This window comes from Myiozetetes cayanensis, unplaced genomic scaffold (genome assembly GCF_022539395.1).
Source record: "Myiozetetes cayanensis isolate MyiCay16 unplaced genomic scaffold, myiCay2020 scf1, whole genome shotgun sequence".
Classification (NCBI taxonomy): Eukaryota; Metazoa; Chordata; class Aves; order Passeriformes; family Tyrannidae; genus Myiozetetes; species Myiozetetes cayanensis.
The window spans coordinates 114,148,996-114,166,247 of record NW_026086604.1 but is presented as its reverse complement, the minus strand read 5'-3'; the positions used below and the strand labels follow the sequence as shown (position 1 = coordinate 114,166,247).

At 39.7% G+C, this 17,252-nt stretch overlaps 2 protein-coding genes across 3 annotated transcripts in view; one reads left to right on the top strand and one right to left on the bottom strand.

Annotated features, from left to right (window-relative positions):
* Positions 1-6,481, top strand: part of RAB5A (RAB5A, member RAS oncogene family) — a 19,463-nt gene extending 12,982 nt beyond the window's left edge. For both annotated transcript variants that reach the window (XM_050312318.1, XM_050312327.1), the window contains one exon: positions 2,202-6,481. In XM_050312318.1, the coding sequence (XP_050168275.1) occupies positions 2,202-2,317 (116 nt within the window). In that variant the 3' untranslated portion in view covers positions 2,318-6,481. The remainder of the gene's footprint in view (positions 1-2,201) is intronic.
* On the bottom strand, positions 3,725-17,252 carry PP2D1 (protein phosphatase 2C like domain containing 1). Its single transcript, XM_050332825.1, is given in 12 exon segments — positions 3,725-3,998; positions 4,000-4,059; positions 4,061-4,098; positions 4,343-4,486; positions 4,488-4,723; positions 4,726-4,800; positions 8,162-8,698; positions 8,701-8,822; positions 8,824-8,876; positions 12,690-12,760; positions 15,263-15,396; positions 17,125-17,252. Coding segments are annotated over 12 exon segments (1,872 nt in total).

Here is a 17,252-nt window from a genome sequence, read left to right as displayed (position 1 = left end):
ATCTTAGGGATTTCTGTAAAGTTGCTAACATGTAATAGTAAGTATAAATTAAGAAATTTTGTGTATTCCATTGGTATAACCAAAGTTGTATTTAATTGTTGATAAACTCTTGAAAGGGGAGGAAAAAGAAAGAATACATTTTAGGCCAGTCACTAACTCACTAGCTTATTAAATAATAACCTTAATAACAGTAGGAGCTCTGCTGCTCAGTAATAATAATGTATAGCATCAAATAACCTCATTAAATCTGTTTTGTATGTTGCACCACGGTGACCTCTCCAACACGTTTCTTGTGGAAAAAATCATTGCTGTTAAAATTAAATGTTTCTAAAGAGCTCTTACCCTCTGCTTTTCAAGTCAGAAAAGCAGAAGATAATTTGTGATGCGCTTCAAACTTCCAGTAGATGCGAATTAAATTATCACTATAGCAACACTTTATAACAAGTACTTCCTTCATATTAACTATAAATACTTGGGGAGGGGGGACAGACACAAATGCATAACTATATGACAGGAAAGTATATTTTTCTCATAATTGTTCAAGATAGGCCTGCATTTTGTGATACAGAAATGCTCAATTGCACCGTTCTGGTGAAATTTCAGAATTAACGTGTTTAATGATGCAGTTTGCATCCTGTTTATAAAAAAAAAAAAGAATCACTAAATATGTTGGGGTTTGGTGTTTTTTGTTTTTTTTTTTTGTGATTTGATGTTTCAACAATAGTTCTTACATCTCCATATTTTAATGAAGTATATAAAGTAAATTTGAGGAAAACAATGCCTAACTAATAACTGGGTATTTTGTCTGCGCTGTTGGTTGCCCATGTGAATATTCTTTTGCATCAGTGGGGTGAAATTCAGCTTTGTCAGTGCATCAGAACAAGATCTGTGCAACAGTGGACTCTGAAAGGAAATCTCGGAGTCTATAAGTATTACATGGAATTTGGAAGAGCCAGCAGAACATGGTGCAGTTCTTGGGACCACGTGTAAATATGATCTTCAAAACTGGGAGAAAATAGAAAAATGAGAACCCTGACAGAACTGTGGCATGTGTGCTACAGCTGCTTGTAAATTGACTGCTTTAGAGTTCATTTAAGAACTGTCAGTTAAGGAAAATGCTAATTGAGTTTCTAGATACAGTTCTAGAATCCAAAATTAGAGTGCTCTGAAGGCATTTTTCTACTGGTGCTTTGTCCCTCTGTGCTGTCTCAGAAGCTTAGTACCATGTGAATTCTTGGGTTTTGTCGCAGAACTGTAGGACAGCACAAGTTGGAAGGGACCCCAGAAGATCCGTCTGCTCCACCCTTTTGTGGGAAAGGAAGCCTAGATTACTTAGCGCCCTGAGATTATCTAGTACCACAGCACACTGTTGATGTGTGCTCTGCTGTTTTTCTGGCTGCATTTTGTTCCTTTCAGGAAAAGCTGTTATTTAAAAAGCTGACTGAAGTAATTGCTTTGGAGTTAAAGCACACGGCCAAACTGTAGAACAGGGGTGGTTGCTGGGTCCCAGTTCATGTGCAAGAAAGGCCCATGGAAGTCCTTTTATGGACTTATATGGTTAAAATAAGCAATTTTCTGATGGAAGAAATCTAGGAGAAGCTACTGCTCAGAAAGGCAACAGTTATCGCCCTTATTTTTCATGTCAGGACTGAGGAGGTACCTTAGAGCTACAAAGGCAACAAAGAAATTTATCTGTCAATTGATTCGTAAGAGCTGGAGAGAAGAGACAGCTTGAAATAAATAAGAGAGGCTTGATCTGGTGCTGAGGGCCATTTTATATGTTGTATGCAAATACTTACTCTGGCTGGATATGTGGGAACTAGTTTGACCCATTTCTGTCTGTGTTTTGTGCCTTTTCAGTGTTTCTGTCTCTTCTCACTAACATCCTGATCTTAAAGCCTGTTCCATAGTGGGTGTATTCCCACAAGAGCTGTCATTTGCTGGCATAGCACACCTGTGCAGATACATTTTACTGCTCAAGTTACTAATGCATTTGATGCTTGGAAATCATAGATAAGGGCGTTAATCATTAAGAAGTTAAGTGTCTTAACTTCTTTCATTACTAAGGCACTGAATCAAATCCAATTATACAGTGAGTATACTGATATGCTTATAGAGTAATAATGTGTTGACTTTGTGTACTCAGGTGATTTAATCTTAGTAAAATCTATTTTAACTCTTATTTCCTGTTCATCTTACAGCAAAAAAATTGCCCAAGAATGAACCACAGAATGCAGGAGCCAGCTCTGCCAGAGGAAGAGGAGTAGACCTTACTGAACCCACACAACCACCCAAGAGTCAATGTTGTAGTAACTAAAAGATCAATTGCTTTAAACTGTTCTGAATATTCTTCTGCTTCCTAACTGTTAATAACCATGGAATTGGAGTGCTTAACCTGGTCCAGTACAGCTTCCCAGCAGCGAAGAGACTTATGATAATAGTCAAGTTCATGATACAGAGTTTTCTTTTGAGGTAAAATTTTAACATGCATGTATCCACCACTGGCTATAATGTTTCAGCAGTAGAGGAGAGATGGAAGCTGAATAAACTTCCTTCAGTTGAAAGATTTTCAAAATCAGTTGTTATTATTAGGGGTATAGAAGAACTGCTCTCTGTGGACCTAATTGGCCAGTTCCTGTAGCCTCAATACTGATTACTGTTATAATAAATAGAATTGGGTCTTTTCATAATTCTCAATTGTGCTTTAAAACCTTTTTAGAAACAGGGTCTAAAAATTACTTAAACTTATCTGAAGTATTGATGCAACCAGTTGTTTCTGCAGGTATCCACTATTTAGTTATACATTCCATAGTTTGATAATTTAATTACAAATAATACTTGCATTAACAATTTTAAGAATCCTATGCTTGCCAGACAGTGGAGTTTTAGTTGGTACACTGTATGTAAATTATATCAACCCAGTTAGTTATCTTAATGAATTAGTGATGAATCAAGTTTAACTTAATTTCTAATCTTTTCAGAGGGTACAGACCAGTAAATTCAATTCAACGACTTAGGATATGGGTTTTTTTCCCTCTACAAACTGTAAGAGCTCTTCAAGTAAAACCACAACAAACTCGGTGTCTGTGACTTTTCTTGTTTCTGATCATTGCTGGCCATTACAGTTTGTTTTTCCCCTAAGGAAAAAAATAGTGCACTAACGATTATGTACATCCAACTTGATTTTAAATTTGGATATTAATGTACTGTAAATAGGTACTCTGCATTGTAGTCTACATTTGTTTAATACTTTCTGTAATATTTAAGAGTTGCTTAAAGGTATACAGAATGTACAGTTACTTAAAGCTAACTTTTTTCCTCTCTAATCAAAGGGGGTTCTGAGTTCTTCCTTTATGGCTAGAACAGTAATAAATGATGCTCCTGTATCTGTAACATAAGTACTGCTGTCTGTCAGTAATGAACTTTGCAACTTTGTTTTCCAAAGTACATTTTATTTTGATCAGTCCAGTATATTGCACTAATTCTTTTAGTTATTTTCATTATATGAAATCTACAAGGTGTGTCAGAAGAGATGAATTAGTCTATTTAAATGTTGAACTGATAGAAACTTACTTGTGCAGATTTAAAATTTGCAGTAATCTGGGTTTAGCAAGGAAAATGACAGTTCACCAGTGTTTAGTTTTATATTGAGGTGCTCAGGTTTGAATAAAGTGGTTTAAAAAAAATTTTGATTACTGTTTCTTACTGAGAGTTTGAGATGGTTTTATTGCATTTGTACAGTTCCAGACAAGATGTCTGATTTACTGAATGGGTCCGCATTTAAGGTGGTTACAAGTAAATTCGTGACACAGCTAAATATACATCTGTCCTGTATATGCTCTGTCACTTCAGCTGTCCTATGGTAAATTTTGAGGTAATTGGGTATTTTATCATGTCCATATAGAAATACAATCAAAACAGTAATACTATCTCTTGAACCTGAAGCTAATGCAGTCTTTGCTAGTTGTTCCCTAATGTAGCTTGTTACATTGTTGTAGTGCCTCAGAGCTGACTGTGTGTCTTCCTGCAGCTGGTGATTTGCAATTGGATGGGTACACTTGTGTCTCTTTCAAATTGGCGGTGGTTTAGACCCACTGGCTATACAGACTTTAGCAGGTCTTGACCAGCATCACTTGCCGTTTGTCACAAAATGCATTGGAGCCCATTTTTTTGCTAGCTGTGGACTTGAGTCACAATTAGCTGGCATGTTTTTCTCTCTTTTGGGTTCTGCTTCATGACTTCAGACCCTCTTGCCAATACATTCTGTTGCAGATGTTTAGGGCTATGAGTCGGACCTGTTGCACAGAAGGCAACAGTTTCTTCTTGCTCTGAAGCCTGTCACAGTGGACAGGCTCAGTTCTTCAGAACCACCTTGTGTGCTAGAATCTTGGAGATTATTAATAGCATTTAAGTCATTTGTGTTGTCTTCAGTGAGGGACATTGAATATTGACACTTAGATGGAGAAGTCCTGTTTCGTTGAACACCATTCATGCATTCTCAAATGAGTAGATGTTGTTAGAGTTGGTGCCAGTACTTCATTGTAATCCAAAACCCCTTTAGAAGCCAGAATAAGAATCTGATATGGACAGATACAAGTTACAGGTATAACAGATGTCCTTTTTATTGCATCTCTGTGATGTCCAAGAGCTCTTGTAATTCTCAGGTACCCCTCTACTAATCCATCTGGTGTATTAGTGCTGGTGTTTCCACCGTTCTGAAGTGTTTTCTCTCATGAGTGCTGTGCTCTTTTGAGAGGCAGTGACTCTTTCCATTTTCATATAAGACTGCATATACATCATCTAAAACAAATATTTTTAATATAGCCTATACATATACGTCATCTAAAACTGAAATATTTTTAATATAGCCTATAGTTGGGTTTACTTAAGATGCTGCTGTTACAGTAACAGTCTCTTGTTAAGGACTGGGAAAAAAACTGAGATCATAGTTGAATAATCTACTTCCACAGGCAACAGTATGTCCATCAGTGAATTTGTTTCTATTTTACAGCAAAGTTTTCTGTGTTTTTTTCCATTCCATTATTAGAACACTGTTTCAGAATCTTATTTTCCTGACTGCAGATAAACTTTTATGAGGAGTCTTAAGCGATATTTTATTCAGCTTAAAGTGCAGTCTGATAAAAAAGTTGCACCTTGACTGGTTTTTAAGCAAGAGGGTGTATTTTTTTCAAACATTTTGCTTTTGCTCCTATGAGAATGTGTGCTTTCAAAATATTATGGCCAGATGAACTCATCAAGAAGCTTCAGGTTCAGACTGTTTCTAGCAGCATATAATTTTTAGTACTGAAAAATTAATTGGACATGGTGTAGAATTTAGTTTACTAACATGATTCCTTACATCTCTTCTTTGGTTAAAGCACCCAAGGGACTAAGAGTTCTTAGAGTCATCATGGGAAGTTGAGGACTAACTTCTTTCCTTTAGCAGGCATAGGTATTTTACGTTTCCCTCAACACTCCTGAAATCCAAGAGTTGAAAGTGTTAGGAATTGCAACACTGCAGGGGGCTGGTCTTGTCAGACTTGAACGAAGAGCATAAAGGAAAGAGCTCCAAACTAAAGTGCTGTATTATTTGAGATGCTCTATGGCTGCCCTGGGAGACTATTTTTTGTGTCAGAGGAGGTCATTGGTCTGCTCCCGTGTGTTGGCATAAGGCCAAAAGTGATGTCTTACAGAAGGAACTTGAGTGAGATATGTGGTATCTTTCTAGACATGAAGGTGGCTGCAGTGTGTTCATTTATATTGTACTTTTAATATTTGCCTAGACTAGGGGCACAGACCTCTGAAAAGTGTGTATAAGTAGGCATTGCTTATACAGTAGTAGTGTTTCTTGGGCAGTATTGGCAGTCTAGCATAGGAGACAGCTAAGTGTAGTCTGTACGAAGGCAGATTTCTCTTGAAGGTGATTCAGAATATCAAACTGAAGGACACACCTTTAATTAATTATACAGTGTAGATACCTTGTGTGCTCTATGAATGTTTTCTTGTGCTTGCTCTCCTTCCTTTGATTTCTGTGGAGAGCTCGAAGAATGTGTAAAATATCCTTTGAACCCTTGGAGTAAGACCACCAGCTGTAAGCCTAACAAAGGGCATAATATAACCTATGTGGAACAATTTGACTGCAAGGAGTAAAATCCAGTTGCTTTTGGGTACAAGTCTCTTGTCAGCAAACCAGAGACAGCAAAAGAATCGACAAAACCTAACTGGCCTATCAGTGTGGGACTAAATGAAGACAGGGCTGGCCAATGTCACCCTCTCCTGCTCTGTGTATCTGACCATCCTCTTCAGTCGCTTACCTGGAGCTGAAGGAACATGTCTGTACTTATTTAAGAACACACTCCTGGGGGAGAAATGAAGGTTGATGTTGTGCGAATCTTTTTCTTTGGTGTGATACATTTGGTGGAAAATTAAGTGTATTAAATTAAATAAATGTGGTTCAAAAATGTGGATTTTAATCATAAAAGGTTTCAAGTATCTCTGATCAACTTCAAGCCTTAACTCATTAGCAGATCTTGAGTTTATGGGTTTTTTAACAGCAGCCAGCAATTCTCAGGGAGGGATGGATGGAAGCAGGTAGCAAAACCAAGAAGAAATCTGGTAGAGAATTTATCCAACCCAAGTTGTTATCTTCATCAATCTCTTTGGAATATAAAGTGGTTTTCTTTCACAACAAGGTGGAAACAAATGCAGCTGAAAACAACCTTCCAACCTTTATGTGAACTAATTCTGTATTCTGTTTAAGGGCTATGACTGTGTCTCCTGAAAAAGTAGTGGAGCTAGGGCTAAACTACCAGTTTTGATACCTGTAACGGTGAAGTTCACATAGTTGCAAAAAGCTTGTTGGAGGTAAAGTTGCATGCTCGAGTTGGTTTACAGTGTTTCTCAGACTGCCAGAGGAATGCAATTACTGTTAAGCAAAAGTATCTTTTAAGATATATATATATATGGAATTAGTTTTTCCAGATGTGAAATATGATAATTTTTTTTGCCTCCTAAAAACAGCGAAGCCTTTCAAATCACTCTCCCTTTTCTTACTGATCTCTGACCCTCTTGATTAATTTCAGTCAACTTTCATATGCAGAAATAGGAGGAAGTAGTTTTACAAAGAGGAAACAGTGCCTCTGTTGATGTTAGTTGCAATATCCACTCACTCCTTACTAATGCCAGGCAGAGTGATAGAAACCTAGTACAGAGCTGGGCAAGTGCTTCAAGCACAGACTGGAAGACACTACAGAATGTAACTGTAGGCACAAATCCATTTGAAACTATTCACCCACCTGCTTTTTTACATAATTCTGCATGTGCACTCCTTTGTGGGAAAGCAGGCATCTTGCCTGTAAACTTACAGCTGTCTCATGACCACAACAGGATATAATTGGTAACAAAAATCACCAGGTGGGAAAGATACAGTGACCAGAGTTGCTAGTGTGCAAGAGCTTTGCCTAGTGTTCGCTGCAGCAGGGGTGGGTGGAGAAGCATTAGGGATGTATCAGTGTTCCTGGTTGTAATTAATAACTGATTTCCTATACTAAAGGAAGGCAAAGCAATGTCCTACTTCCCAAGGAAGCATGTCTGAATAGATCTTCCATAACAACAACAGTGAAAGCCAACCAATGCCTGTTTCAGAAACTAATAATTCAGAAGATTCCCACAAAATATGTTTTCAGTTTGCTTGTAGCAAAATGTGGTGGCACTTAGTCCAATGAAACAAATTAATAAAAAGAATATCTTAGGCATGTTTCATTGAAACAAGGAATTTATCAGATCTAAAGCAGAAGATTTGTGAATGACTGCCATAAAGTGATGACAACTTAAACCCCATGATATATAAAAAAAGCCTGTGCTATTCTTACAGAGGTCACTTGTGTAATGTGGAATGTTTCCTAACTCTTTTACATCAGTAAATTGATTTTACTGTTTTAATTCAAATATCATGCTTAGGCAACTTACCTAATAGGCTGAATACTATTGTCTGATAGCAGTATCAGTTGCAAGGGAATTTATCACGTCTGCTTAACATTGTCAGGCTAAAGGAATTGCTGCTTTTTATCTGCGGACACTGACTGCCAAGAAACATCTAGGTTAACTGTTGCTTTTTTTTATTGCATGAAGGGAAAAAAATTCCGGTTTGTTATGTATATACCTATAATAGTAAAGTACAATGGTCCAGCAATACCTTTGGCCGTCCTGCCTAATGTGTTATTTTCAGAATGTTTTCTCTCTTCTACCTCAGTACCATCTGTCTCTTTGCTGGGAACGCTTTCCACCAAACAGGTAACCACTAAACAGCCACTCCAGTGAGCTTTGGAAACCTCATTTCTTACCAGCTGTAAAAATCTCTGCATTCACCTAAAGGACTTGGCATACGCTTTGTGAATCCATTTGTAAGGACTAATCTTCTTGGTCTTGTCATTGCCTGGTTTGTCAGAATATCTTCTCTTTTTTTTCCCCATAATCTGCCTTGATTATTATGGGGGGACAAAAAAATCTAGAATTTGCACTTTGTCCTTCTTATTTTTGTAGGAGGAATCTATTTGAGAACGCTGGTCAAGAAATAAAAGTGGAAGCTCTGCTGCAACTGTTTCTGCAGCTGTCGCACTGTGACAGCCATCACGAATTTCCAGAAAACATGTATCTGACCTATTTCCATAGTTGTCTAGTGCAATAAACCTATCTTTGTGTTTCCTTGCCACGTGGGATTTTTATCTTTACAAATTAATAGGGCTTTTATCAAAGAATTATTTACTTTCTTTAAAGGACCGGTATTGTTGATATTGGCAAGATCACAATATTAAGTGGGAGTGGAATTCAAATGAATAATCAATCTTCTGCTTATCTGTGTCAGAAAATTTAGGAATCTAGAATTTAGGTACTGCAAGGACTTCATAGGGTCTAATCAGCACAAGCCTCTCCGCCCATTCTCCAGGCTGAAGCTCGTATGTTCTTCCTGTCCCTGTGCACCTCTGTTTTTTAAATTTAAGCTCTTTGCTCCAGCTCTTTCCGCTTCCTCATCAGCTCAGTCTCCTTCACCTCACTCTACATCTTTGATGCTGTCTCACCACTCCTAGGTCTGGCACCTGGCACTACAACCCCAGGAGTCAGAGCTGCAAGAGTAACTCCTAGTGAGGTGCTTCCTGATAGAGCCCAACTGGTGCAGAGGGGACTGCCCAAATTCAGCACCTGCATGCTGTCTCTACTTGGCATGGGCAAACTGTTGCTGCTTTTTAAATATTTTGTCTTGTTCTGATTTGGGTAAATTGATAAGAGTGACAAAAGAGGCACTGCTGATGCCATTTCAGCCAAATTGCCAATCTGTAGTTTAAACCCTGACAATCTTGGACATTCTCTAGAAAATAATCAGGATTTTGGTTTCATATGTGCAGAACAACATATTTTCCAAATCATATTCTCAGCAACAGCTAAACCATATTATCTAGGATTTTTTCAAATTATTCTGCTTCAGGCTTGGAATATTTTAATACGAGCTACTTCTTGCATAATATGCTCTCTCTAAATCAGCATGTGACATACATGTACAGACACCATAACAACACAAAATCCTGACACCATGTGAGTAGCTCAGCTTGCCAGCCTATATATCATCTATCTACTAAGTATGAAAACATAGTCTTTATATTCAAGTTGATTTTTTAGTATTTAGTGTTTATGTGTGTATGGATGAGAAATATCAGACAAAAATGCAGAGGTTTTTGTATTCTCTCTTCTGAGATTTCTGTTTCAGTTAATCTTTGTTAACTGATGTTAATCCATCACCAGGGCAAATAACAGTAGTTTAGCAGCAGAAATATCTCACAGCCACATTACAAGACCAGCCTTTGGTAATTTCATCCTACTTTAATCTCATCCAGTTACTGGGGTTCTCTCTTTACACTTGACACAGTCACACCTGAATAACTATTTTGCAGCTGTTGTCTCTTCCAGGATTTCAGCTAGGAAGTACAGTTTCCTCTGTCTCACTAGTTCTGTTCATTGCCTGTGTATTATAAGCATTTCTGTGGTTTGTGTTTCAACATGTGCACTCTTTCCTGTGATGACAGTTGTCTGATAAAATGTGGAACTCAAAGCCCCAGCCTCCTCCAACACCAGTTAATCCTAATACATCTTAAAGAATCAAGTGCCTCTGATCAGCGGAGGTAGATCAGTTATAACATTTAAAAAGAAAATATTTTCTGTGGAGGGTGAACAGTATTAGCAGAGCGACTTAAAACCCCCTATGACTGCAGTATACTCTATCCTTGCAGAGGTGGTTTGCTGGTGGCTACGGCTCTCGATCTGCTGTAGGACCACTTTATGGGAAAGTCCATCTCTCTACAAGAGGTGAGCATCAGCCTCCTCTAAAAGTGCTGCACCATTTCAGCAGGACAAAATAAGGAAGGACATGCTTAAACCAGCAGCAGAAGATAGGCTTGTGCAGATCTCTTTTTCCTTTATTCTGCATAGACTGAATTTGAGACTGGGAGACAGCAAAAGCCTTTTCACTGCTGTCATTATGATGATCCATTCAGGCCTGAGAAAAATTAGGACAAATATACAGAGAAAGTCTGGTAAGCTGTTTTTTTGTCAGTCTTTTAAATATGATTCCATTTTACATTTAGTGTATATAAAACCCTCTTGGATTAGAGAGAGGAAATTGAAAACTATCTTTTCAGCAAAATGATACTTTGACCTCAGTAAACTTAATTCTTAACACTCCCATACATTTTATAGATGTTTATATCTCCGTAAATGCTGTAAGTGCTAACAAATCACAAATTTCAAAGCACCAAAACAGTCTCAGTTAATTACAATGTGTAAATAACCAGGATAATATGCATAATAATTCACATAGCAAGATACGCTACAACTCTTCAGTTGTAATAAATCTGCTTATAATTATTAAAAGGGCAGCCCTGATACTTTTTTATAGTATGCATAAATTGCTTATGTTAATAGCTAAAAACCTTGTAAAAATAGAGTAAAAAATGAAACATTTCCTTTGTTGATCTTTTATGAAGTAAAAAGATTAGCCTGTGTTTCATTCTCTCCTTGCATTTCCCTCATCAGGAACAGATATAGACTCAGAGGTTTTTTGCTGTCAGGTTAAAGGATAACAGTGAGTTACTGAAAGCAGAATACACAAAGCTAAAGCATTCCAGCCTCAATGAAAGATAAAAATCAGCTTTCTAGCTCACTGCAGTTTCCCTGTGCCTATTTATGGAGCCAGAAACACTTTAATGTTCTCAGGTGAAAATAGAAGCAGATAAAAAGAAATTATATGTAGAAGAATGGGGAGCAAACCACAGTTTGAGACTGCACATATTTTCAAGGGCAAAAAGTCATATTTACTGTTTGTGTCATAACAAAGAGCCTCTTGGTCAGTACTTAATCCTGCTACTCGGAAAGGAAGGCTGCTCCTCTGTCATACATTGGCTTGTCTATGACGGGCAAAATGGAAGCAGAGCACAAGGCAGAGGATACCATTGTCCCAGTAAATCTCGTATTTCTGGAAAACCTTTCTAGCTATGACACTTGGAGCTGCTTGCTGTTAATATGGTAAGGCAAGATTATTTTCTGTTTCTGCAGTTTGGCACTACAATCTCATTTTGTAATTAGTGAAGATGGGAGATGTCCCTGAGCTTTGAGGATCCAGGATCTGATTTGTATCCAAACAGAAGAGTCCCAGATGCAGTTATCTCTCTCTGACACATGTCATTCCCATCTCCACCTAGACAGTGCTTCTTCCTCACTTACCTTTGGTGTCATCAGAACTTAACTTGCCCAATCTCTAGTCCTGAGCTCCTTCCTCTGTGAGTTTTGTGGGTTTTATTATTTGCTACATATTTGTCGTCTTAGAAAATGGTGACTATTATTGATGCTGAAACCAGCACTGGAAAGATGCCTGCCTATCTGCCTGTGGGTGACAGGAAAAGGCAGAGAAGGGCTGTGTGATGTAAAATGGAGGTCACAGTCTCCCTGAGTTTCTAATCACAATATTATCAACTAGTATGTATAAACAGGTCTCACTGCTGCGCATCCCTGCTGAACGAGCACCAGCTTCTTTGTCTGTCTTTTCCTTCTTCCCTGCTTTACTTCTTGCTCATGCCTCAGCCAGCACTTCCTTCTCAGTGCTGTTTTCCCTGTGTGCCTGTGATGCCAGGATATGGCTTCATTGCCTCCAGGTGTTCAGCCCAATTCCTCTCCTCCTGAGTGACCTCCCTTCCTTCTGCCCTGTCACACAGTTTGGTTGTGCTGTGCATGCCCGGCAGCACAGTCAGAGCCAGCCTCTGCTGTGTGGGTGCTGCCTTAGCAGGTCCCAGCTTTACATGGTCATCTTTGGCCAAAGCAGCAAAGGGCAAATATCTTATGTGAAAACCCTTATGTAGCCTTTCTTAAACTCATATAAGACCTCCCAAAAACTTCACCTGAAAAGATGAACTCACTGGCTAACTCAGCTGCCATGCCCTATACCTTTCACCACTTTTAGAAGAGCTGGCCCTCTTGTTCTCTAAAACCATCTGCAGAGGGAATGATGCAGAAGGGACAAGACATCTTCTCCCAGGTGAGTCAACTTAGATATGCACAGTGTAGCCTACTTACTGCATCCCCAGAAGCAATGATGCAGTTTCAAGGAAGTCTAGTTATGAAAGGTGTGGGAAGAGATAAAGACTAACCTGGTGAGTCACGGGAGCATGCTGGGGGCAGAGCCTGCATTCAGGACTTGGGAACACTCCTGCCTCTAGACCTGATGATAGGTAAGAAAGAAGGAAGTGATTATTACTTAAAATAATTATGGAATAAATTAAGATAATTAGTCTCCTTATTTATCTTCCTAAGTGTTGTCCAAAACTATAATCTTGGGAATCCAGGTCCACTGGTTTTGTGTCATCCTATAAAATAAGGGTCCCCATCATTAGGTCTTCTTGGACGAGAGTTATAATTTGTGACACTGTCTGCTTGGGCAGAGATGCAGCTCCTCAGCTGGGAGGAAGCATCAAACTGGGAAATGGGAGTAGCAAAACAATTGCAAACCTATTTCTGTTTACACTCCAGATATGTAGCAGCTCTTCCTGGTAGATGGGTTAGTCTTGGTGGGGCAAAGGTAACAGTTTGCAGCCCACCAAGTGCCTGGGTGAGGCAGAGAGGCAGTGAAGCATTGAGTGGGGATGACAAGCCTGATAGCCTTGGCATGGGAGGGGAGGTATATGAGGTTTTGGAGATCCTCAAAGAGAAAGCTGTGGCAGAAAGTGGAACATGGGTGAAGACAACGCAACTGTGCCTTCTGCATTCCCGGTGACATCCTGCCTCCCTCACCTCACAAGCCCACATCTGGGGTTGCTGCCATATTCCTGGGGTTCCTCTGGTTTTTTTCAGCTGTACACAGCACTATTACAGTTGATGTAAATGGAGGTTTTCAACTGTTTAATTTCTTCTGCTTGGCCAAGTGGTTAGCTGTGGTGCTTGAGGTTGTGTTCCTAGTTCCTAGGGTTTCCAGGTGCCCTCCCACACTGATATGGGGAAGGCCCATGACTGGGTTTGCACAGTCAGATGTTCTTAGGCCACTGTTAACTTCGTCTTACAGAAATAATAGGAATTTTCTATGTAGAGTTTTATTATCTAAATTGGTGTCATATTAAGGGTGCTGGCTGGCAGCTACTCAGGTGCAGGTAGCAGAAAGGAGGTCTCTTCCCTCTCATCTCTGCCTGCAGAGCCTGTGCCAGTCTCCCAGTGGTCTGTCAGACTTCCAGCAGCAAATGACCTGCCCTACACAGGGACGGGGTAGTTTGCAAAACTGTCAAAAGAGGGGCAGTCAAAGTATGCCAAGTGGGGTCCCAGAGAATTGTGGGGATCTCTACCACAAACAAAGGAGCAGGAAGAACAGAAAAATACGTTAGAGAAAGGAATCAACAAAAGAATTGGGGGGAGTCAGAAGAAAGAGAAGGTAAGGAAAAAATAGATAGTATATCCCATGTTTGTATGAAGCAATCCAGAGCTGTCAGTACCATAAAATAACACAGCCTATGTAGTGACTGGCGATGACTAAATAACTTTAACAAACAGCTGCTGAACTTGACTCACACAGTTCATATTGTGTAAAAGCACAAGTGATTGTCCTGTGTCGCATGATTCAAGCCTTCAGTTTTCTCACTTGGTTTGTGTTAAACTAAAACTCTGACTGCAGTCAAGAAGAGCATCTTCTGCATAAGAAGCATATAAAAACTGCTAAATGCTCCATTACTAACAAGAAGTTTGTGTGACTGAAACAGCCATGAGTGCTGCAATGACATTTTTTCTATTTATTTTTCTGCATCTTTTTCTTTTAAAAACTGGGTAATTGGGGTGTGAAGTTTCCTCTAACAGACAAAAGCCTAATGGGAAGGTCTGCCATCTGCATTATTAAAGTCACACCTTAGCGCCACGGGAAGCGGATGAGATGCTGGAGACAGCATAGTGAACAAAACTTTTGCACTGCTAATACTACCAGTGATTCATAAAATATCAATAGCAGTCCTGAACGCGTGGTGGCCAAGACAGAGGCCATTTCACCCATAAGGAATGCGCTAATGAAAGGACGGACACACTAGGATTTTATATTCACAGAAAGTCCATGGAGGAGCAAGAGCTACACTTTTCATATTTGCATTGAATGGCAAGAGTAAAAACATGTGGGAGCACTGGAAGAAAGACCCATCTTGAATAAAAAGAGGGAGACAAGGCTGGGTTGGGCACGCCAGACCTGACCAGGCTGAGAGGCAGGGATGAGGGGTAGAGGTGAGCTCCCAGAGCTCGGCTGCAGGCTGAGTGGTCCCTGTCAGAGAGGTAGCATTCAGCATTAGGCTGCTATTAGTTGAGTCACTTTTTTACTTATGTGAGCAAGATAGGCCCCAAAAGCCCTAAATGACAACTAGGTAATAACCAGGAGTCTGACACACCCTAAACTGCCTTTTAATTTCTCGTTTGTGACTCCAGAATGCAGCCACCTCCTTTGCTGGAATAATGATAACGCACATGCTCTTGCATTTAAGCCTGTCAGGTGTTCACAGGGAATTCGTGCAGGAGCAACAAACATGAGATGCTCCTCTGACCTCCTGGGAGCAAGGGCTCTGAGCAGGCACCTCCTCAGGGCTATCAGCAGCCTGAGAGAGACCTGAAACCCACAGGAGCTGGCACTCGTGTCTCACCCAGCTCCTGGCTTACTTAATTTGATGCAGATGACTTGTCTTCCTGAAGTCACCTGGCTACCCACCTGAGTTTGTGGGCTGAGCAATGCAGGCAGGCCGCAGGCAGCCACGGTCACCCCTCCCACCAGTACTTCCTAATGCGGGTTTCGGAGTCAGCTCGACTTGTGCAAACCCACTGATATGCCCCAAAGGACAGAAACTGAAAAAGATGGCAAGGGCTTTTCAGACAATGATCTGAGTTTTAATCTATTTTAATATCTTCATAGTGCATGTTAAATGATAAAAACTGAGCAACAAAGGGATTGTGTGGTGCTCAGATTTATGCATACATTATAATTAGAAAACCAGTGTATGCTCTACTGGTGAATTCAGCCAACAGAAAAAACCAGCTTGGATATATGCAACCAACAATGACACCTATCCATTCATATGTCAAAGCATTTTTTTTGTTTCTTTGTTTGGTTTGGGTTGTTTGTTTGTTTTTCATTGTTGTTGTTTTTCCTACTGTAGTGCAACCTGTTGTGACCTAATTGCATTCATTGGAGCCACCAGTCAACACAACCCAAGTTATAGTCCCACATTTCCATACAGCAAATGGTATTTTCACTCCTTGTTCTTGCCAAAATTGTGAATGTAACATTTTATCTTTCACTGGAGCAGTTTAAGACAAAGTCAAGTTTTTTTCTTTTTGGTTTTGAAAGTACATTTCCACAAAGTTAGAAGGTGAGCAATGATTTAAATCAGGTTTAAAGTTTAAAAAAAAAAAAAAAAAAGACTTACCTATTTGCAGCTAAAGAGTGATTTCTTTCTAAGCAGTTCCTAGCAGGCAGCAGTTCTGCATGTGTAGTGACATTAGTGTTTATAAATGTTACTATAGTAACTGTATTTGTAGTCACAGGCTGGTAGACTTACTGTTCTGGTTATCTGGTAAGCAGCAAGGTATAATGGAAAAAAAAGAGGCACGGTATTGTAAGACAGCCAAGCTCTTGGGCATTCAAGAAGAAACTGCAAGAAAAGTGGTTTTTGCCTTTATACCAACCAGTGCCTTACTGTATGAATTACAGCAGTGTTTTTCCCATTAGACCCTCATAAACACACCATGAAATGTAAAGAAACATTCAGGTATTTAAACCAAAGTCAGTATCTGCTTCCTAACAACTTTCATATTTAATTTTACTTTAATGGCAGCAATAAGTTGTCAGGCTTTTAAGGACTCTGCAGAATGAATGAGGTGAAAGAATAAGGTCATTCACCTGTGCAGCTTCAGACATAAATGCCTGCCAAGTTGCCTTAATGAACATCAGTGGAGTTACCAGTGTGAAAACAGTAAAGGTATTTTCAGCATCAAAACTTATAATTTATTATTTGCAAGTGTGCGAACTTAATGCTGGGTTAAATATAATTAATTAACTGGTTAAAGGAGAACCTGATAATCTTGGGTGGAAAAACAAACAAACAAAAAAACCGTCCAGGGAGATTTAAAGGCTACAGCAGCTCCCAGAAAAACTAGGAGTGTATGTTCAGGGGTGGGTATTAAGAGGTCCATCAGAGCCAGCGTGTTGCTACAGATGCGCTCTTTGCTCGTAACATTTGCTGCCGAGGAGGAGTCGTGGGAAAGCTGAAAGCGAAACTAAGCAGAACAGTTTCATTTTCAACTCCGAAAGTAGAAACCTAACCGGCATAAAAAATGCAAAGATCTTCTTAAGTAGCTGCTACCATACAGAGGCTATTTGTCATTTTAAAACACGATTCGGACACTTAAAAAAAATACAAAGATAATTCTTAAATTGTAGAGAAACTGTTTTGTTTGTTTTTTAAATCACGTTTAATTTGCTGTCAAGCTTGAGGCAGTTACTGCCAAGGGCAGCGGCTCCTCCACTTTAACCAGTCCGTCTTAAAGCGGCAGGGATGGCAGCAGCCATCTTACGGGTCGCTGTCACAGCTGCTGGGAAGCCCAAAGCCAGCCCCGACCTCTGCCGCGGGCTCCCCGGGATACCCCGGCTCCAAGAAGCCCGCGGTGGAGGCCGGCGAGCAGTTCCCGACTCCGACCCCCAT